At 40.0% G+C, this 24,042-nt stretch overlaps 1 protein-coding gene across 4 annotated transcripts in view; it reads right to left on the minus strand.

The window, feature by feature from the left end:
• DOCK10 (dedicator of cytokinesis 10) overlaps positions 1-24,042 on the minus strand; it is a 256,600-nt gene that overhangs the window by 161,559 nt on the left and 70,999 nt on the right. The window contains exon 1 of one of the 4 annotated variants that reach the window (XM_045867858.3): positions 2,642-2,845. The exons of the other annotated variants lie outside the window; for them this stretch is intronic. Coding sequence (XP_045723814.2) covers positions 2,642-2,746 — 105 coding nt within the window. The 5' untranslated portion in view covers positions 2,747-2,845. Of the gene's footprint in view, positions 1-2,641; positions 2,846-24,042 lie in introns of those variants that run through there. 4 annotated transcript variants of the gene reach the window in all.

A 24,042-nucleotide genomic window follows, 5' to 3' on the forward strand; every position in this document is an offset into this window, starting at 1 on the left:
CTTCCTTGTCTCCTATCAAGTCGTCTCTGAAGCTTGTCTAGAGACACTGATTTAGTTTTCAGAAAGCTTAGATAATCATGCTGTGGAAAGTCCAGGCTGGCTTTGGGAGCTTTAGCCAAGGTGTGGGAAGCAAGAAACCACAAGGCATTTATTTCTAAGGCGACCCCATTAACACATAGAGCCATCTGGGACACCCCGAGTGCTCATACTGATGCAGTTCAGAATTTTGTCTCCTGAGTGACTCTGTCACTCTTCAGCTTTTTGCAAGCCTCTCAGGAGGAAGTTGTCACCTTTATAGTCCAGTCTTCAATGTCACCGTCACTGAAAAGGCAATCTCACTACAATTATATCCCTCTGCCCTTGCCCTTGGAAAGGGAAATACTTTACTTGGTTTTACTAATAGAACATAACACTTGTTACTCCCCACTTTTTACAGTGTTCAAATCATCTTTGTGGTGACCATGATCAAACTGAATTCCAATAAACCATCTTAAGACAGACCGGTATTGCTATGAACATTTTTATGGAAGAGTAAACTAAGGTTCAGAGTGATTTCAGTAATCGACCCAAGGTCATACAGAGGGTAGGTGAGATGGTCAGATAGAATGACCCCCTAACACTCTAATGATGTATTTCACTTCTTTGGATTCTCTTTTTTTCAAAAATAAAAACCACATCTCCAGATAATACTTAGGATGGATTGAGCAATCCCCTGCTCTACCGAAGAGACAACCTGGGAAAGAAGATAGGGCTATCTCAGGAAAACCACGGCAGGCAGCAGTGGCTGGAAGTCCCCGGTGCCTTCCACAGAAGAAAGCTAATCACTGTATGAATGATCTTAATTAAATGTGAATGCATAGCTACTGAATGCTCTGGGAAAACTCCCTCCTTACTGTCTGCTTTTCCCATAGTGCTCAGTAGCAATACCTTCAAATTCAATTAAGATAATTCCTAGAGTGATTAGCTTCATTATATGGTGAGACACTGGGGACTGTCCTGTTGCCAGGCTGTGTGTGTGGTCCATGTGAGATAGACAGGTTCTTCTCCTGCCTGGTGTCTCAGCGGTCACTAGAAGAAGTCAATTTCACAATGACATCATCTGCGGAACTTCTAAATTCCACCAAGAGAAAGGCCACTGGGAAATTATATTTTTTGGTTCTAAAGGTTAAAATCATCCCAAACCAACCAAGCTTTTCAAACACTTTTCCTCTTTAACAGGCTCGGAGTAAACAATGGATGCAAGCCAGCAGACAAGACACAACTGGAGACCTCAGTGGGTGCATGGGGACCAAGAGGTTAGTTTTAGGACTCTGCATATTCCAGTTATGAAATGCTGGTGGAGTGATATGGGAACAGGTTGAAGGGCTCGTTTGCCTGTGTTTCCCAATGGGTGACGTATACCACCGAGATACTGAGACAGAAACCGACCAAACAACAACTCAGCACCAGCCCTGTGAGCCAGACCTCTGATAAATTCTGTTCACGTTAAATTACCACCAAATACATTGTCAATATAAAGACAACCACTATCACTTAAGACAGAATATTCTTTTACCTGATTTTGGCCTATCGGGCTGACTGACCATTCATTTGATTATTCATATTCATTAAATGACTATTCATAAATAATCATGATCGTATATGTAATTTTTAAAAAGCTGCTCTGTTTCTAGATTAAAGATGTTTATATGAACAAAAAGATTCTTCACCCCTAGAGCAGGGGTACTCAACCAGGGCAATCACCCTTCCTGTCCCAGGGGCCATTTGACAAAGTTTGGAGACATTTTTGATTGTCACAACTGGGGAGGGAGTGTTTCCATATATGGCACTGAAGCCAAGGATGTTGTTAAACATCTCACAATGCCCAGGACAGCTTGGATCCAAAATGGCAATAGGGCTGAGGTTAAGAAACCCTGCCCTGAAGAAAGCAAGCAAACCCTAAACCACTCTGTAAAACGAATGTTCCTGTAAGAAGAGCTGCCCGATGATGTTGTCACAGCCATTTATTATATAACATGGGCCTTCCACGTTACATGTGAGTGACTGATGCACTCCTGCAAGAGGTTCTAATATTCAGCCATGGTAGCTCCTACAGATAGACATCTAGAATTCTATAACAAGTACACATTTCCAGAGCCCTCATTTTGTTTGCAAACAATAAGGCAGAAACATTTTTCACCATAAACAAACCAAATCTTTTTAACCTTTAAAACTTACTATTTTTCACTTTCTTACTTGGCTCATTTAATCAAATATTTATTTACACTTTCTTTCATAATTTGGACCATTTTTTCTAAGAATTTTAAAACAAATGAGTGATACGTGATCAAAATAGAGCAGTAATTTTTAAAAAGACCTCACAATTACATACAAGTCATCAACTGAGGTCATAATTGAGGTGATTGTAGTAATAGTTAAACTATTTAAATTCTCTCTCAATACGTTTTAAAATAATGATGTAAGTAATTCGAAAATAATGATGTAAATAAAAGAGGATATTTATGATCCAAATAGAATATTCTGTTCCATCTAGGACCTTGTCCAGAGCCTATGTTAGAACACTACCCACGGCTAATCTCTCTCTGTTTTTTAAAGTATTGAAGAAAAGACGAAAAACAAACATTGACATCTGGATACCTACAGAGCTAAATCTGTGGATTTCTTCTTGATTTATTCTCCTCACAGTTCTTCTCTTCTTCCAAAATTCACTGGCCTCCCGTTTAAAAACCTTTCCTCTGAAGCTCATTGTATCCTGTTATTTGAGTCGCAAAATATTTAAAAATAACCAATTTCGTTAAACACCTTCCTTCTGATGCTTCACCAGGCCGAACAAATCCTCCTTCTCTGGTGAAAAGGGAAATGCTCGTGCTACATTACCATAACTCAACAGAAAGGAAAAGAAAACCAACAAGTTATCGCTTCCTGTCACTACCAGCTGTCCTGATAGGCTTCTGTGCGCTTATTCTCCCTAGTCACCTGCTTTAGAGTAAGACAAAAACACAAAATGGCTTTGGACATTTAAGAGAATTGCTCATAGCTAAATAAATCATGGGATGTAAAATCACCCATGGAACCATGTCAAGACTGAATTAAAGGGCTGATTTACTGTAGGGCTCTAGGTCTGCCACTGAAACCTCCACCAGACTTCATTACCTGAGTAGACCCCAAAGGGAAACTGTCATAATATGCCTGGGGTCTGAGAAGTTTATTTCAAACAGTTGCTCATACAAGTGTAGATTAAGTGGGTGGTCTTCCAAGATCATCACTTAGGGCACAAGGAGAAATTAGAATTCTATTCATATTGGTTATCTAAATAAGTTGTACTCTACAACTATTTAATATAATAGATATTGACATGGACACCTTGATTCTCTATGGCAAATAGTTACAAACAGTCAAATAATTTCCTAATCTGTACTTACTTTCTCTGGAGCTATTTAGAACTGCAACTCTCCCTTCAAAACTACCCGAATTCTCCTTCCTGTTTTATTCTTCTCCATGACACTTACTAGCATGTGACACTACCCTACATTATACTTATTTATGTTACCTATGGTTTGTCTTCCTGCACTCGACTCTATGCTTCACAAGAGTGGGAATTTTGTCTGTTTCATGTACCATGTCTTCGGTGATGACAACAGTGTTCGTCATCCAGAAGTTTCTCAGTATATAGCTGTTAAGTTTAATGAAAGAATAAATGAGGGATTGGGGTGCCTGGGTGGCTCAGTCAGTTAAGTATCTGCCTTTGGCTCAGGTCATGATCTCAGGGTCCTGGGATCGAGCCCTGTGTTGAGCTCCCCGCTCACTGGGGAGTCTGCTTCTCCCTCTCCCTTTGCCGCTCCCTCCACCACCTGCTCCAGCTCTCTTGCTCTCTCTCTCTTTCTCTTTCAAATAAATAAATAAAATCTTTATTAAAAAAAGAATAAATGAGGGGCTTACATTTATTATGCTTAATAATGAAGCTTGTCCCCTATGTATATTGTGTTTTGAAATATTATTCTTTCATTATTTATTTATTTATTTTTTTGCCACAGAGAAAATGGAATAAGACATGTTTCCTGAGAAAAGGAAAGCCACTTCTCAGGAAAGCCTCTTTCTGAGGAGCCTCTTTTGCAAACACAGTCCTCGATTCTCTACTGAAGGTGGTGATCTTCAGGAAAACGCTCGCTTAACCAGCTCATCCAAACCACAATGGCCTAAGTAGATGCCATCTGCTTATTTAATAAGCCTCCCCATTCATCACAGTTGCTTTTTACTGATGCAGGCCATTCCCTTTGACCCAGTAATAACCAGACATAGTTGAAGTGTATCCATACACCCGAGACTTGAGGCACTCATCTAATTCTACCTTGTCAGGCAGTGATTTGTGTAAGATGGAGAAAGAGAGATAGTGATTGTTCCTTGTCAAAGTGTGGACACTGAGGAAGCTTCTTTCAAGAACTATGAGAAAAATAACAAGATACTATAAAAATAAGAGGTAGGGAGGTAAACTGTATCATCATTTTAAAATTACCTTAGGCAAACAAAGATCCCATACAGCAGAAGCCCTTTTGTTCCGTGGTCATGAAATATTTAGCAATTTCACTGTATGTCTTTAGCTCTGAACAGATTTTACCCTCTAAGTAACTCTTTGGCATCTGTTAGATGAGCAGGCACATCATAGCACATGCAGACTTTTCGGATTTAACTTGTTTCTTTCAGGACATTATCAGAGTCTGCCTCTGGGTCACCTGATTTCCTGGGGTAAGATTATGTTTCTATTTTAAGAGCTGAAAATAGTGTTTTGTGACCATTTTTAGATTACGGACCCATTTGAAAATCCAATAAAATCTGCAGACTCACTCGCAGAAAGATGTAAGTATTCAGAACATGTGCATGCATGGTTGGAGGTCACAAATCTCAGAAGTCCATCCATGGATCCTCTTATCCGTGGTAGCCTAAATCCCTAACTTATGATTTTAGGTGATAGGAACGTTGTAATGAAGCATTTATAGTAATACTGAGCAACTCTTGTGTGACTTCCTTTCTTTCTAATATTTGCATCTAGTCTCTCCTCTATTCCTCTTTAGGCACCACAGTTCTTTATCCTGGAGTCCCTCCCACTCCTTGACTTCTGCAATGTGAGAATGACTCATTTGTCCCCTTTCTTAGCTGTTGATTGCAGCTCCCTTAAGTACTGACAGAAGAAGGCATTGCCAAGGCACATATGGGGATGTCAGATAGGCATAACTTGGGGTGACTGCAAAGGAGGAGGAAATCCTGTAACATGGAGTGTGGTATTCCATGGGATGGCTCCACTGGGGACCTCCATTGGGCTGTGCCTTCCTTGACTTCAGACCAAGTCTGTGTCTCCAGCATTCTGTGATACTCCACACCACCCCAGTAAATTCCTTTTCTGCTTAAGTTCAGAAACGTGTTAGAAATTAAAAAAAAAAAAAAAAAAAAAAAAGCCTACAAAGGACAATGGGCAAGAATAGAGATAAACAGAAATTAGAGATTAGTTGGCTCAACCACCAGGAGTCACTGTCAAACTCATTAGTAGAGATCTGGTACCAATACATGTAGAATTTATTAAGTACTATACTCAAGGCATTGCTGGCTTCGAGAGAAATGAAGCTAACCTTAAGAAGCTTGTACCTGATAAAGGAGTTCACTAGAGTTGAAGGAATCTAGGAAAGCTTTATAGTAAAGACAGAACCTAAGGCAGGCTTTGATTAATAGGTGGGAGTCAAACAGGTGGGAGAATGGTAAAGGATACTCCGGGAAAGAGGAATGTAGCATGAAGAAGGCATAAGATAGAATGGTTAAAATCATGGGATCTGGAATCAGCTTGAATTCAAATCCTGGGTCCACTTTTTCCTCACTGTGTATTTTCAGCTCAGTTTTCTCATCCCTCATAAACTAAGGATAGCACAGTAGCCACCTCAGAGTTTTGTAGGGATAAATGAGATGACACTTAAAAATTTCAGCATATTGTCTAATACATAGAAAGCATAATGACCACTTATTACAAAAGCTAAGAAGCAGGTCAAAACAGATTTTGTAAGAAAAAGTAGGAAGTCCATCTTGTCTATAGCCAGGGTTGAGAAGGAGAGGAGTGGTGGAAACAACTAACAATAGAAGCCAGGGGCTACTTCATGGAAGGCTTTGAATGCCAAGATAAGGAGGTTTCCACTGCATCCTGAAAGCCATGAGAAACCTGAAGGATTTCTGAGTTACAATTAAAATAGTGCCTTTGGAAGATTCATTTGGTAGCAGTATTGACCCAGGTAATAACAGAATGGTGGAAGGTAGAAAACATGGCAACAGAAACATAATCATAGATTTCACTGAGATTATAAATGAAGATCTGGCAATTAAATGGAAAATGAATGGTAGTTGAAACTTATTGAGCAAGTACTGGGTGCTGGATGCTGATCTAAGTTTATAGTACCTTCTTTAAACCAGTGACACTGTGAGCTAGGTATTATTATTATTGTTATCACCATCCCAGCTTTACAGAGGAAGATATTTGGGTCCTGAGAAGTTAAGCAATTGGTCCAAAGTCTGAAAGAAAATAAATAGCACAGATGGGATTTCAACCAAGGCAGTCCAGCTCCAGAGCCCAAACTTTTAACCACAAGGGAGGGTCAAAGATGCCAGCAGGTTTCTGAGTTTGCCATCATGGAAGATATGACTGAGGACATAGAGTAATAAAAAGAGAGGACTTCTTTTCCTACTAATGCTGATATAGACATGTTGAAGTTTGGGTCAAGAAGATAGGAAAACAGACATGTCCAACAACATTGTTGTATGTGTGCTGGGAACTCATGAAAGATTCAGTGCTGGAGATGTGAAGCTGAAAGTCACCAGAAGAGTTAAAATCGAAAAGTCTAAAAGTAAATTGAATTTTTGGAGAACAGGTAGCACAGAATTGAGAACACAGTCTTGAAGTTCTTTTACATATGATAAATGGAAAGCCATTTAGGAAGTTGGGAAGGCACTGAGATAAAGGGGGGGAAAGTCCAGGGCAGTGAGGCACCCAGATGCACTGGGTGGGGAGTTCAAGGATGGTGCTCATAGCATCTGAGCAGAGATGGATGTAGGACATAGAATGTACAAAAAGATTCAGTGTGAAAGATAAGCAAGGTGAAAAGTAAGGACCTTGCAGTCTTGCATCCAGACAGATCTATATTTGAATCCTCTTCAGCCATCTATTAGATGATCTCTGGCAAGTTACTTGACCTCTGTCTGCCTGTTTTTTTAATATATTCAATGGAGTGGTGAGTATATAGCTTATAAGGTTGTTGTGAAATAATAAATATTAGTACCTGGCATTGAGGAAAAAATATATATATTTTACATATACATACATAATTCCTGTATGTATATATATAAACATTTATTGAATATGGTGAGCACTTATTAGCTCTACATAGGTTGTATTTATGTATAGACACACCTATTATGCATATACAGATACATAGAAAACATATGAATACTTGTATATATATAGTATTTTTTTTAATATGTATGTAGTATTTAAAGTCTGGTTCCATGGTGCCCAGTCAGAGAAAGTAAGTTTGCAATTTTCAATAGATAAGAGTCTGGATACTTGAAAGTTAGTTAAGATGGGAATTATTAACCATATTGTAGAAGAAATAGGAAGATGTTAGAAATTTTAGAAAAAGTTCTGTTTGTATTAGTTTTCTCTTGCTGCTGGAACAGCTTACCACACATTTGGTGGCTTAAATCAATATGCATTTGTTATCTCATAGCTGTTGTGGGTCAGAAATCTGGGTACAATATGGTACACCGTGATTCTCTGCTTGGGGCTTCACACAGGTGTCAGCAGGGCTGTGTCCCTTTCTGGAGATGCTAGGGAAGAACCTGGTTTCAGACTCTTCAGTTCAGGTTATTGAAAGAATTCAGTTCCTTGTAGTTGCAGGACTGAGGTCCCCATCTCCTTGCTGTCAGCCGGGGGTCACTGTCAGTGTCTAGAGCCTGCCGGCATTCTCTGGCTCGTGGTCTCTTCCTGAGCTAGCAACAAGGGGTTGATTGAACTACCAGAGAGTCTTGGGACAACATCCTTAGAAAACTGTCTCCCACACAGTCATATTCTGGATTACAGCTTGGTTTTTGTGCTTAATCTTTTAAAAACAAGTTTAACTTCATGAATGTACCGAGAAAAAGGTTTAGGTGAGGACAGTACTTGGCCTTTGAGTGTCATTTCTACTAAGCAGTGAAGATGCAGGTTGCAGTGGAGCTAAGAAATGAGTGAGAGGAGATAAAAATTTGGCTTATAGACCCCTTCCTGGGAAAAACCAGCAGTGAGATATGGGTGAGAAAAATAATTATAGCTCTGGGGAGGGGCAACAGAACCAAAGAGACAAATTTAGAAGACGAATAGTGGTGGACAAGTAATCGGATATATAAACACAGAAAATAAAAGCAATAAGCTAAGGCAACAAGCCATGAGGTCATCTTTTTTTTTTTTTTTTAAGATCTATTTATTTATTTTAGAGAGAAAGAGAGAGCATGCATGGGAAGGGCAGAGGGAGAGGGAGAGAGAATCTCAAGCAGATTCTGTGCTGAATGTGGAGCCGGATGCAGGGCTTGACTTCACAACCCTAAGATCACGACCTGAGCCAAAATCAAGAATCAGACACTTAACCAACTGTGCACCCAGGCACCCCTATGAGGTCACCTTTAAAATGTTTAATTCCATTTGCACAATATTTGAGTAGGTTGTATGATGGGCAAATGATATCCTCACTGAACCTAAGAAACCAGAGGACAGAAACTTGGGTTTCATTGACTCTGCATCTGAACCAACTTGATAAAAATGACCCAAAAAGTACCGTTGGGAATGCAGAGTAACTGAAACCTTGGTGGTTGTCTTAGCTAGCTACACATGATGTCATGCTCGAATCCGCAAAGCCTAATTTGAGCAACCAGCAAAGCAGTTTCCTGTGTGTTTCCACCTGCTTTCATGCTGCCTCTTGATTCCATCTTATCTTTATTCTAATTTATTCTCCCTGCTTAGTTTTTCAGCATGTGCTGCATTTACTCCTTCATTGTTAGAGGATATTTAGATAACTCATTTTATTTTTTCTCTTCCATTTCTGATCGATTTCCCTATTTCCTTCAGGTTTGTGTGCTGCATGGCTTTGGTCACATAAGACAAAGCAAGGCTGCGTCTCTGGGTTCAGCTTGCCACCGTCCACCTTGTTTAAAGGAAGTCAAGCACAAGTAGCTACTTCCTCCTTCACTGTGGTCTCTCCTGAGCCTGGCCCCAGGCAGCAGTGCTCTTTACGAAGGTTCACTACTTCCTGGTGAACAGCTCAGAGTTACCCTGAGAGAGCCTTGAGGGGTTTAAATGAAGACAACATGGACGCCTGGGTGGCTCAGTCCGTTAAGCGTCTGCCTTCAGCTCAGGTCATGATCCTAGAGTCCCAGGGTCAAGTCCTGCATTGGGGGGTTGGGTCCCTGCTCAGCGGGGAGTTTGCTTCTGCCTCTCCCTCTGCCACTCCCCCTGCTCATGCTCTCTCTCTCTCCCAAGCTCTCTCTCGCTCAAATAAATAAACAATATCTTTAAAAAAACGAACACAACAAAACCTCTTATTTCTAATGTAGAGTTTTCAGTGGGCAATGTCTGTGGAATACAACAGTTCTTCCTGTCCCCTAACTTGCACTTCAAATAGCATTTGTGTTAGTATAAAATATTGAGAAATTTCATGGAAAAGAAAGTGCCATGCAATGTGAACCTCACTGAGGGAGAATGTAGACATGCCAAAAATAGAAACAGACAGCAGTTGTGTGTGTGTGTGTGTATTGTGTGCATGTTGTGTGTGTGTGCATGTACGTAGGCATAAATGATCTTTACTGCACTGAAATAGTTTATAGTATTCAGTTCATAGCCCTTCAAACATGTATCAAGTTGTAATGATACTGTTTATATTGTTGAATTTAAATAAGTCTCGGGGTAAAGTTTCCCACTTAATCAGGATTTGATGTAGGAGTGAAGGGGGTAAAAAAAACCTCATTTCTTACAGAGTCTTGTGAGCCCATCTTAGAATCTAATAGCAATCAGTGAAGGGGTGATAGTTTTTTTCTTCTCAATTGTGGACTTTATCATTGGCTTTATCATACGGGAAATGAGGAACACTGGCTTTAATGTTTGCCCTTTTCTCAATGTTCCATTGGGTATTTAGGTATTTATCACCCATCCTGAAGTTTTTCCTGATTTATGGTAAAGGCATTCAACCACCCTCAAGACATCAGCTTTCTCTTGATCTGTTACAAAGTTGGGAGATCCTCAGAGGCAAGCATTCATTCTGATGGAGACCATGCCTTAACTCACACTCTCTTGCCACCATGCTCAGAGCCAGAGCATAAGAACATGACAATAACAACGGCAAACATATTATATGATGTTCTAGGTTTATGTTTCACACGATATATATATAGCTGGAATCTTAATGCTCTTTAAAAAGTCATGCAGCTAATTCTTCACCTAATGTTCTTCTCCCATTAAAAAAAATAATCAACCCCAAATCAACATATTTTCTACAGGACAATTTTTCTTCTATCTTTTAAAGAAGACTGAAAGGCGTTCTGGATTGAGGCAGATGCTTTCTTTTACAAATGATCAGATGAAGGCATTCAAACAGAGCCTCCCAGAAGATGGGAGTTGAGGGACTCTGAATCAATGCTATTATCTTTGATCAAATGGACTACTGCCCAACAGCCATTTCCCCCAGAGACAGGCATTCTCTCTGCCGGCTGGCTTGGATCCCATGCCAGCTTCCCGCTGCTGGCAAAGTTAACTACACACTAGAATTACTTCTTTTAAAATAAAGCAAGCACCCAAAATTGGCCTCCTATAGTCATTCCAATTGCTAATTACCTTGCTTTCACGATGACTGTCACCCATTGTTTAATAAATACCCCGAAAATTACATTGTACACAAGTTTTATGGAGAGGGCCAAGGTCTTTCGAATCTGTGAATCTCAAATGGAAACCACCTGCTTTCATGCTGCCTCTTGATTCCATCTTATCTTTATTCTAATTTATTCTCCCTGCTAAGTTTTTCAGCATGTGCTGCATTTACTCCTTCATTGTTAGAGGATATTTAGATAACTCACTTTATTTTTTCTCTTCCATTTCTGATCGATTTCCCTATTTCCTGCAGGTTTGTGTGCTGCATGGCTTTGGTCACATAAGACAAAGCAAGGCTTTGATGATGGCTTTCTGGCCCAGTGACCTTCTGGAAGGTAATGGAGGTTGCTCTCCAGACCAGGGCTAGCTCCTTTTGAAAGCCAAGTTGACAGTTGCTTGGAAGAACCTCAGGGCTACTGGCCTTCCAGTTAGTCCCCTCTCTTACTTCTCCATACCTCAAAAATCCCACTCCTGGAATTAGTCTGGGTCTGGGTTTCTGTTTCTGTTCTGGGCGGTCCCTATCAAAGCACAGCTATCCCTTGCTGGGAAAAGATTGAAGCCATTATCCTCTTCACTACCTTAGAGCTCCTAGAGCCCAAAAGGCAAGCACATTTCCACGGCATGAAGGATAAGGTTGGAAGTGTGGTATTTGCCCCTGTGGGAATGATCACTGGGCTGGAGTCTGTGGGCCTCTGGACAAGTTACCCAACCTCTCTGAACTTGAGTTTCTTCAACTGTAAAGTGAGGATAACCACAGCACCTACTGCACTGAGTGCCATGAGGCTTGATAAAAGAATATTTATAAAGAGTTTAGCACCATACCTGGAATAGAATAAAATACTCAGTGGATGTTAGCTACAAGTTTGATGAGGAGGCAGTTGCGTTCAGAGAGTAAGTGATCATAGCTGGGCTGCCACTGTGTTCAGGGGCAGATGTTCGCAGATGTTTGTGTACTGAACAGCAGGCGGGGCCGGGGGGGAGGGGATGAGAAGGATACCAGATTGAAAAGTGGCAGTGAAAGGGAAAAGACATTCCAAAATGAAAGGAGTGGCCAGAAGACCCCGTTGGCCTGGATGTGGACAATTAGGCTAAATGGCCCCTCCTCCAATGCACACTGGAGCCCTCCACAGCTGACCTCTTTGTGCTCGCTATGCCTGGCAACACTGCATATTTTGTTTTTGAATCCCCACTGTGCACAACTACAAAAGCTTCCAATTATCCTATTTCTGTCATCTCCCTTCATCCCACACAAAAGACCCAAATGCAAGGAAGTTAAGAAAGCCAAGATTTAACCAATATCATATGCTTTTTTATCTCTTCATGGTTATGTTTCTGCCCAAGCAGGACTGCAAATTCCCAGAGCAATAAACAGGATCGTCTTTATGTCTGCTGGGTCCCCTACTGGCATGCAGCAAATACCAACATTATAATTACCAATTTGATGTGAACAGGAGAAACGGGCACTGCACTTTCTTTTTCTCTGTCTTCGCCTTCTCTCCTTCCACAACTTTCCAAGGCCACAACAACGTATCGCAGTACACTGACGAAGAGACATTTAATCTGACTTCGCTGTCTCTTGCAAGGGTGTCCCAGATTGGGAAAGAGATCCATTACCTAGACTGGCTCAAAAGATCTTTGGTGGCACTGAAGATTGGCATCTCTCTTGCTTTGGTTGGCATTCAGGGTTATATTTTCAGTAAGCAGTTCTGAATTTGTGTTCACTTCTTATCTTTCTGTGCCCATAACTACTGAGCGGAGACCACCATTGGTAAATTATTTCTTTTGTTCTGGCCGAGTGCATGTCTGTTCATAGTGAGAAGAGCGTGCATGGCAGACAGGAAACCTGTATTCCAGAATCAGTCCATTTACTGATGGCCCGAGTGACCTTGGGCAAAACAGTCACTCTGTAAGCTTTTTTTTTGATCTCTAAAATTCTATGTTTTTGTGTTTTTTTAAAATCAAACAATTTGTACATCCATTTTCAAATAAACTAATGATTGGGCTGAGAAAATAAGCTTTCTTTCTTTCTTTCTTTCTTTCTTTCTTTCTTTCTTTCTTTCTTTCTTTCTTTCTTTTTTTAACCTTAAGTGCCACTTGGAAAAGAAAGACAAGCTGCAATCAGATGCCTTTTTCCATATCCAGTCCAGATGGTATACCCAGAGAGATGCTACCTGTCCCTTGCTCCCTGTTCCCCAGCTAGATTTCCTTTCAGAAGTAAACAGCTGTGCCTTCTCGCTAGATGACACTGTCCTTGACATCTTTTATAAACAGAGCATTGAGAGGATTTTGGTACTGTTTTCCCACCCACTTGTTTTACTGATATTCCTTGATTTTCTTATGGAGGACATCTCATCTACCCCCTCACCTTCCAGAAAATGTCAAGCAGGGGCCCTGACTATATGTGGGCTGGAGTCTTGAGAAGAAGGACCCAAAGGCAGAAAATGTGATTTATATCACACCACCCCAAGTCCTGCACACTGTGGTTCCTGGGCCCTTCTCATTCCTGTGCTGATTAAGGCCGGCTGTTGAGTTTTGCCTTCAGTCTGATGGGCTTTCCCCACCTTCATACTTTATTCCCCTTGATTGAGGTATAGCTCTTCTCTGTTTGCAACCATGTTACATTTGCAACCATCTGTTTATTTACTCTGAAAAGAGGTAAAGATATTGTGCTAAGTTTTTAAGATAATCAGAAAAATAAAACAATTTCTTTGTCTTTAAAGAGCTTAGAAGAGAGGGTTTGGCAAATGCTGTAATGGGAGGTTTATATTAGAAAGTACTAAAAATCAAACAAGTAGAAATCTCATTATTTTTTCCCAAGTATTCTTTTTCTTGAAGATTTTTATTTATTTATTTGAGATAGAGAGAGCATAAGCGCAGGGGGCGGGAAGGGCAGAGGGAGAGGGATAAGCAGACTCCCTGCTGAGTGTGGAGCTTGAAGTGGGGCTTGATCCCAGGACCCCAAGATCATGACCCAAGCCAAAGTCAGACGCTTAACCCACTGAACCACCCAGGCACCCCTCCCAAGTACTCTTTTAAGCACTAAAATCAATAATCCAACACATAAAAAAATGAGCTCATTACCTTTCTTTCCACATACCATTCCACGCAACTTTATCCTCAGGTTAATATCACCAGCTACCTAGGTCGTAAAATCAGGGACATGATACTCATTTTCAACTTCCCTTACCCCTCATCTGCATAACCAGCTCATCACTAAGTTCTAATGATTATATATTTTCTCTTGAGCATCCCTGTCATTATAATAATTTTCCTGTCTAACGCCAGGTTTGACCATGTTATTCCCGGGCTCAGAAGTCTTAAATGGCTACCCCCTTGACAATATTAGTGTTTCCCAAGTTGTGCTCTAGAGCTTCCTGATGTGCGAGTCAGTGCTCCTTTTAAAGAGACAGCCAATGTCAAACAAACTTGAGAAACAGTGGACTGAGCAAAGCTAAACTGCGTCCTCACTGAAGAACTCTTCGGGGCTTTACATTTCCAACAATGTGCAATGTGAATCTCTTGAGGCATGTGTACTAGGCAATATTTCCCACATGGATTTTTGTATGGAAGCATTTTCTTACAGAATGCTTATATTCCCTGTCACACAGTCTGGGGAATGGTCTCTGCAACCCTGCAGATGCAGTGAGACACCCGGTAGACAGAATCTCAATTATTTTCCCTTTTCTTTCCCCCTAAAATATTTTCTTTTTTTTTTTAAAGATTTTATTTATTTATTTGAGAGAGAGAATGAGACAGAGAGAGAGAGCATGAGATGGGGGAGGACCAGAGGGAGAAGCAGACTCCCTGCTGAGCAGGGAGCCCGATGCGGGACTCGATCCCGGGACTCCAGGATCATGACCTGAGCCGAAGGCAGTCGCTTAACCAACTGAGCCACCCAGGCGCCCTCCCCCTAAAATATTTTCAAAAAAGAAAATGACAGTGGCATCTTTTCCAGGGTAGATGGAAATTGTAGGAGTTTGTGCGAAGAGGTCTGAATCAGGGCAGATGCCAGGTTGTCCTGGTGCTAAAACAAAGGGAAGGCAGCCTGGTGGCTGGTTGCCAGGGCGACTGCAGGCTTTGGGGTAGGACCTTTGCACCTTTGCCAGTCTGGGCCCTGCTCCTGCCCCACAGTGAGCACCAGGTGCCATCTTCTTCCCCCAGCAATGACAGCTCAGAGCAGCATAACCAAGACATTTGTGCATAGCAGCAAGGGAGATACATAACTTAAATACTTGACATAATTTGCTTACCCTGGACAAGAGGTAACATCTATTAAGTACGTGGCTTCGGGTTTCTTGGGCCTCTGTGAAATCTCAGCCTAATAGGATGAGGCAGGGACTGAATAAGCACTGTCCTCGCCACGGAAAATAATTCATGACCCAGTTATGGTGAAAATATGGGACATCTGAATCCTGCCTCCATCCCTGCCCTCCGCCTCTTCCCCGCAGTAGCTGGTGAGACTCTAGTCCAGGTCGTAAGCAGGGTTCTAAAAGGATTTATTGCTTTTGATGCATTAGTGTCCATATCTTCTACTTGCATTATGTTGCTGAAAATTAAGTTAAGCGTCAGATATTTATTACCACATTCCCCTTTGATATTTTTATAGCCAAGAAAGGATAGTCTGACTTAGTATTATTTAATTATACCCGTGGAAATCTTTCTAAATTAAGAGTCAGAGTACACGTTTTTCGAAGTCTAAATATGATCTTTAGCCATACACTTACATTAACATCAGAATCGTTTTGCACTCCTATCAGTCAAACACGTTGTCATGTGTTACAAGCTGTCTAGTCCTCACTGGCTCAAACTGGAACCCTGAATTAAAGGGAAGCTCTCATAAAAACTTACGGGAGAATGACAATCTGACAGTAAATGACTCCCCTTGGTTCGCCAATGAGGTTTTCCTGCCACTAATGTTTTTTGGGGTTTTTTGGCCACTCGTGTTTTAAAATATTGGAATTAGTTGATAGCATTTAAAAATAAGATTTTACATAAAAGCCCTGGCTACTAGCATCTCTGAAAAAAAAAAAAATTCGAGATCTGATGATATTGATCCTACCTTTGGACATGGGCCATGACCCTTTGTGTGGGCCATGCATTTTTAAATTTACCATGCTCCCCACTGCTCCCATTTGTCTCCTTGTCTATCCTATGTGGCCTGAAGGCGTTTGAGTTGGAAGCCCTTGACTTGAAGTCACATTCAAGATCATATCTTTTAGTAAGGCTGTTGTAACTGGGAATCTGATCTAAGCCTTACTTGATCCCTCTACATTAAACAGTAAGCCTAAAGATTTCTATGGCCAGTATATTTGCAGTTAATCCAAGTCTATATGAGATCAATAATTTACTCCTGAGGATTCCCCAAATGTGAACATGCACCCATATCTTATTACTACTAGTAATACAATTGTGTTTCTGCTCTCACCTTCCTACCAGAACACTTCCTACCCACCTTGAGTGGATGGGACAAAAGAATAATTCTAGCATTGATTAAGCCATAGAAAGCACTAAAGTACACTACATTTCTTCTTTAACTTTTCAAAATAAGAACCATTTTGGTGCGTTTGTGAAAAACTGGTGTGGCAGTTAATGGCATGTTTCAACACCTCTTCATGTAAGTGATGGGAACATGATGCCAAGCAAAACCTTTAAAAAGTGACAAAATATTTGTTTTAAAAGAGGAAACAGGGGCGCGTGGGTGGCTCAGTCCATTAAGTATCTGCCTTCAGCTTAGGTCATGATCTCAGGGTCCTGGGATAGAGCCCTATATCCCTGTGTAGGGCTCTCTGCTCAGTAGGGGGTCTGCTTCTCCCTCTGCTCTTCCCCCCCACTTGTGCAAATGCTCTCTCTCACTTTCTCTCTCTCTCAAATAAATAAATAAAATCTTTAAAAAAATAAAAGAGGAAACAAACATTCTTTAAGTGGAGATCTTATATTAATGATGAAAGAAAGATCATAAGAGCCTTCATATAAAAGTTATCATGATATTACTAAGTTATTTATCTACACATCTAAAATTATCCCCACATGCATTTTTAGAACATATCACAGATCTGGATAAGAAAGTCAGCACCTTATTCAATAAAATAAGGATGGCAGATTATAAGTAATCTTGAAGACACTTGGTAACTCCAAAACTCTATTATGTTAGAGGAGTATAGCTATGAAAGATCAACGAATGTTTCCATTTCTTCTCTCCATTTATCCTTGGAAAATTATGAGAATACCATTGCTTTCTCTTCATAGAGGCTCCCTGTACTGGTAATCACCTAAGTCATGATGAAAGACTGCAGGAGTCTTTCAAATAATTTAGTAACTTCATTGTACTATTTCCAGATATGCTATGGTTGCATTTTTCTTACATGTTGAAAGATGGTCAAGAGACGATTCTGCCATACTTCACACTCTCTAGCAACATGCAGTTGTACTGATACTTTTCTTACTAGTGTCAGAGGAGATTATTTAGGAATGGACTTATCCCAGGAATCCTCCCTCCAAAGTACCAACACCATTTTCTTGGGTTTTCCATCATTTCCATTTCCCTGCTAGAAGGGTTGAGGTTGGGCAGAGAATCACCCCTAATGTCCCCATCCATCTCAGTCGACTACCTTTCTGGCCTCTCTGATCTCAACATTAAACCATACAACTTTTAAACTGTCCTAGGAATATAGTCCAAATATGATGCCAAGACTTTGTTTGCTGACATCTTTTGTATTAAATGACAAATGCTTATAGCTTAGCCTCACTGTTCCAATAGTCAGCTGGACCATACACCAAATTCTGCCCTCTGAAAAAGAAAAGAATGAAAAAATGTAGAGAATCAGGAAAAAGATGAAGAATATCAGGAGGAATCTGGCATCACTCCCAGCTTTTCTTAAACTGTGAAAGACAAGTAATTAAAAAGTTTGAAATAATGTAACTATTGAATGGGATATTTTTATTTCATAAACAATAACAGTAACAATAGGAGGGATTGAGAAGGGGGAAAGACAAAGTTACAAGGAATTTCTGAAATTGCAGGTGCAAGCCCATTTTTCCTGAATTATTTTGATATTCGATTAACAATGAACAATTAGCAACTGCCCAGGCTTGGATTTAATTCTCTTACTATAAAATTTAATAAGGTTGGACTTGCATGTAGAGAGCACAGGTCACTCCTATATGTTCATTTAGGAAAGAGCTATTTGGCTCTGGAAGGTATCTAGACTCCTAACCCAAAACCTATTACTTTCATAATGCCTAAGAAGCAAGACATAATGTCTAAATAATGTTGGGAGATAATATAATATTCACACCCATTGCAGAGCCGAGGAAAATGGGACAGGGATGTTCAAGAATGCAGGAGGCACTTGGGATGTGTGTGTATGGTTGGTCTGAAATCCAGCTGGATGGGTCTCAGGGACCTAAAGATTATTTGGTTCAGAATCATCATGCTTTTACAACTTGGTGTGAAATTCAAAGAGCTATTTCTTCCATATTACACTTTCAAAGTATCTATTTCAAGTTTATATTTGAAAGGACTAAATGCAGGATGCTGAAGGTTAGATATGAAGCCTCTGGTGGGTGTTTTCCTTGCTAAAATTGAGAAGACTACCTGTGTTCAGATGGATGTAATAAAAAATACATCATTGAATTTCCAATAAATTGGAAAACCTCTTTAAATGGTAAGTTGCTATAAATACAAAAGATATTTGGTAAACAGTCAAAATTTAATGTGTCGTTCATTTTCTAAATGCAAATGATTCTTTAAAATAGCTTGATCTTTAAGTAAAATCTCTTTGAAATAGATACCACCTGACTCATCAATAATTCCTTCTTGAGGACTTCTAGGAGCATAGGAACTGAGGGGCCAGGAACAAAATATGATTTTTCCATAGGTTTAAATCTTGGCCTTCAAATATTTCCAAGAAAGGCAATTACTGGTTGTGAACATCATCAACAAATTAACATTTAAATTTCCTCTTTCAGAAATATGCCCTCAAGAAAGCAGAAATCCTGCCTTTTATTTTTCTTTTCTTTCTTCTCTCTTAGAAGGGAAGAATAGCAGTGTTATAAAAACCCATACCTCATGGACATAGGACTAGGAGAGCAAGAAATTCAGAATTAAGTGGATGGACATAGGGCTGTCCACTTTTATTGCCAAGTTATTTCTAGTGTGAATGTCCACAGCAAAACACTTCTCCCTGATGGGTCATGTCAATCTTACTGCATCAGATAAAGGGAAACTCTTTTGGTAGAAGACAAGAAATTTTACTGATCAACTTTTTAATTGTTTAGAACAATATTAGTAATTATTAGGTTGATTTTTAAAAAATAATCAGATTCTGGATCTGATGATGTGCATTTTCCCCAAAATATAATCATTCAACCTTCTAAGTGTATGGAATAAATGGCCTATTCAACGCCAAGTGCTTTAACTTCACAGTGTGTAGAGTTTAAGGAAACCCAGCTAGAATCCTAAAAGTGCTCAAATTTCATGTTGTGTAGAAGATGGAGCCAAACCTGGCATATAAGAGATATGAAAGTAAATGTTTGCTGATTGCATGCCCAACAACAGGTACTGTTAAGCACTTTTCCACGGCAAGGTCAATGTTCAGACTCAAGTCTGCAATTTACTTTTCTGCTCTCATCTCCCAATATGATACTTATATAGTCCATAATTCAACCCTTCTTGGATGGATTCCTGTCTTCCGTTTCCCTCTGATGAAATCTCATGGCACCTGCTTTGTGCTTCTCTTCTGGCAATTACCTATTTTTCTTTAGGTTGTATTCACTTAAGACAAGCCAACTGTCCTATTGCTGGGGCTGTCTTCTTAGATCCATAGTTTCTTAATTCCCTTCCTATCCTTGAGAGAGCATAGTTTCAGAACCCTCAGACAGCAGGTGCTCCACGATTACTAAGAATTTAACTGGCTGCTCTAAAACTTCCATCTAATATGTTTAAGTCTGAAGTCTAAAGTGCTATTTCTCAAGAATTTATTTCAAAGTGCTTAAAGAAGAAACTTGAATTGTACTCATATACGCAAGAAGGGCCCCAGGCATCATATAAAACTAGAATATTCTCTTTCTCACAGGATCATTTTCAAAGAAATAATTTTTTTTTAAGATTTTATTTATTTATTTGAGACAGAGAGAATGAGAGAGAGAGAGAGCACATGAGAGGGAGGAGGGTCAGAAGGAGAAGCAGACTCCCCGCCAAGCAGGGAGCCCGATGCGGGACTCGATCCCGGGACTCCAGGATCATGACCTGAGCCGAAGGCAGTCGCTTAACCAACTGAGCCACCCAGGCGCCCCATCAAAGAAATAATTTTTGATCCATCCATGTTTATTATATATAAAAAAAGTACTTTTCAAAGAGTCATCTTTAAGTGCTGAGTGAAATGCTAATTTTGGAAATTAGAATGTATTATTAATCACGTCGTTGTGGCTTCCAGTGAATGTAATTACTTATTATCTATAGCAGAATTGAGCTAATTGATTAACGTTACCCTGTGGGCACAACAGACTCTCTAACGCCTTCTGATATTTGGCAAACACCGAGTGCTGAGCCAATACATCATCCACTCTCAGCCTGCTCTTTCCCTCCAAATTCTTTTAAAAGACATTTCTGAAGAGCCTGCATATTCCTGAGAAGTAAAAATTACGTGGGCAGCCAGGGAAGCACAGATGGGTGATGCTGGGTCCTGGCTCCAACTCTCTGCTTGGGACTCACTATAGATAGATATAAAGGCATGGCCGCTTTGTGCTGGCACCACACTACACATGCTGTTTTGAAAATACAAACTAACTATTACATGGCCCTTTAAGATTTATGTAACGCTGCATTTCTATTTTCCTGCAACTGTAAGTTTCCGGATGCAACTCCTGGGGCAACAAAAGGGGAATGTTTGCTTTGCTCCTACTTTTCTAGAAAATTTAAGTGTTTCTTTCCTCCTTCTGGACATCAAGACTACTGCCTCTGCTATGTGAATCATAAAACTGATCATACAGGCTTTAATTTTTAAAAAAGATTTTATCTATCTATCTATCTATCTATCTATCTATCTATCTATCTGTCATCTATCATCTATCTATCATCTAACTATTTATTTTAGAGAGAGTGAGAGAGTGTGAGCAGTGGAAGAGGCAGAGGGAGAAGGAGAGAGAGAATCTTAAGCAGACTCCCTGCTGAGTGTGGAGCCCGACTCGGTCCTGCAACCCAGCACCCTGAGATCATGATCTGAGTCAAAATCAAGAGTCCAACACTTGGGGTGCCTGGGTGGCTCAGTTGGTTAAGCATCTGGCTTCGGCTCAGGTCATGATCCCAGGGTCCTGGGATCGAGCACCGCATCAGGCTCCCTGCTCAGCGGGGAGTCTGCATCTCCCTCTGCCTCTCCCCCTGCTTGTGCTCTCTCTCTTTGTTAAATAAATAAACGAAGTCTTAAAAAAAAAAAAAAGAGTCCAACACTTAACCTACTGAACTACCCAGGCACCCCCTGATCATACAGGCTTTAAATCTGAGAAGTTATCACACAGCATTCCTGAGACAAAGCAGAATAACTCTCATTGAAAAGATGCAGAAAAACGCTAATGTGACAAAGAGTATGATGGGCTCTCTAACAAGTTTCTTTGGACTAGACCTTAACACTTGCTGGGTTTATGGCCAATTATAATTTGTTGAAACTATGAAAAAACATGAATAAACCCTTCAATGCCAGCTAGCTCATGGATATAAAATTAAATATCATCCTAAAGCAAATATTCAAGTAAAAAATAGAGGCTCACATTTACCAAATCTGTGATGAACGAGGCAGGTATCATCAATATATTTGGAAACTCCATTATGTCTAAAATCTTGTAGGTGCTTAAAAAAGTAGGAGCTCATGAAATGATCTCATCCATTGGACATGAATCATTAGGGTCAAACAGATAAAGTTCCATCTATCTTCTAATCTTCTCTAATATTAGAAAATCTGCCTTTATATGACTTGATTATCTACATAATAAATAAAAATTTCAGTGTTTTCCCAGTGGCTTAGCATCGGCTATGATGTACCCCAAATATGATTTAATAATGAGTTATCTGAAATTGCCATTTTATTTGGTGACTATGACAGAAAGTAGGTTATATCAGTGACTTTAATAGGTGTCCTTATCAAATTACAAAGGGAATTAAATAAAAAATTGGCTCTGTGCCCACACATCCTGGGTCATGATCATGTTTATCTTTGTGATTAAAAAGATCTCTTTCTTTTTTGGGGGGGTGGAAAAATTTTTATTTTTATTTATTTATTTTTAAAATTAATTAATTTTTAAATTTACATTCAATTAATTAACATATAGTGTATTATCAGTTTCAGAGGTAGAGTTCAGTGGTTCCTCAGTCTTATATAATACCCAAACCTCACATTTTGTAAAAAAAAAAAAAGAAAGAAAAAAGAAACTGTTATGTCGGTGTTACTAATGACTATTTGTAGGGATGCAAGAAGAGTGAGGGAATGTGTGGAGGAAGTTTGAGTAAAACCCCTCAAACATTTTCACTATTTATCTTATTACCGGCATGCAATACTTAATACTGTTCACATAGCATATACATGTTTTACAATTTAAAAAATACAAAAAAGAAGAACTGAAAAGCTTTATTCAGTCTTTGTTTTTCCTCTTCTGCAACTGCCGTTTTCTAATACCTATTCATTATCCATTTGGGGGAAATATCTGAATAGGAACCACCAGCTGAATTTTGAATGGATGCATCTAAATCTATTCCGTTGAACATGGAGTCAGGTAGCCACCGAGAAAGTAAAACTGTTAAATTATAACCATGACTGTGTACCTAAAAGAGAGCATTTGCTAGGAAATCAAGCATGTGTGAAACCAAAATGGCAAGGAGAAAGCTAATAGAAAATGATATGTTTAGTATTTTTACTGACTGAAATAATTCCCATGTGGTATTTCAAGAAGAGCGCCAGAATATAACCTCTAAGAACTAAGAATAGTTTAAGCTTTGGATTCGTTAAACCGCAAGTATATGAGTCTGAGCCTAAAAGAATCCAAGGCAGGGTGGGTTCTGGGACTAAGTAAAAGTAAGCCCTTCTCTGCCAGAAAGGGCTTTGCTATTGAAGGTGTGAAGCCTGGGGCTCACCTCCATCCAAAGGTCCTCACCTCCTGCAACCTACTCAGCCCCCATTCTCAATTTCTTGCTTCCTCTGTGGTCTTGAGCACATCACTTCTTTTAATCCGCTTACTATTGAGAAATCCACTTGGTATTGAGTATTTGGTACTCTCTGTGAAACGGTGATAAATCGACATTTATTGCTAGAAGGTAAGAGATTAAATGAAAAAGTATCTGCCAAGATTTATGAATTCTACCACAAAAATTTTATCCTCACTGGCATTATCCTCACAGGCTCTAAATAAAATAACAGGTTCAGTGCTAGGTGGCTAAATAAGATAGTAGATTACTTTTTCCATACACACAGGACTCCATTGAAAACTTTGGTTACCAGTCTAATGGATATACCATCCTAGCTGAGTCCATACCCAACTTCATGGCTCTAAGGCAAGCATACATGTAATCATGAACTGTGCTTGTATGGATACAGTGGTGCCAGGGGTTTAAAAGCAACACAAGATTAGAAAGTTTCTTCGATTGCAGAATAAACAGAGCCAGAGAAACACATGGCCTCTAGATCTACCCACATAAACTTCAACCAAACTGAGGTAGAAGGCTGGCAGGGTAAAATGAAAGCAGGGTTTGCCAAATGCTGACAGTAACCTCTTCAGAGAGGCCCAGTGTCTTCGGCAGAACCCCAGTCTTCACAACTCTCCAGCTGCCATTTCTTTACTTCTCCTAGTCTCAGTTTGAGATCGGGCTCTCTGCTTTCCTCTGGCAGTTTTCACAATGAGCGGTTGTCTGAAGAAGTAGCAGTTTTCCCAAACGGAGGGCACAAGCTTCTGGTACTTTTTAATTTACACAGCAATAATCTCCACAATTCTGTTTCTCCTTTCAATCCTTCCATCTTCGAGGAAGTCATCTAAAGTGTTGATGAGGGCGCCTGGGTGGCTCAGTTGGTTAAGCGACTGCCTTCGGCTCAGGTCATGATCCTGGAGTCCCGGGATCGAGTCCCGCATCGGGCTCCCTG

This window comes from Mirounga angustirostris, unplaced genomic scaffold (assembly GCF_029215605.1).
Source record: "Mirounga angustirostris isolate CCGP_5_RB_7025 unplaced genomic scaffold, mMirAng1.0.hap1 SCAF_3, whole genome shotgun sequence".
Lineage (NCBI taxonomy): Eukaryota > Metazoa > Chordata > Mammalia > Carnivora > Phocidae > Mirounga > Mirounga angustirostris.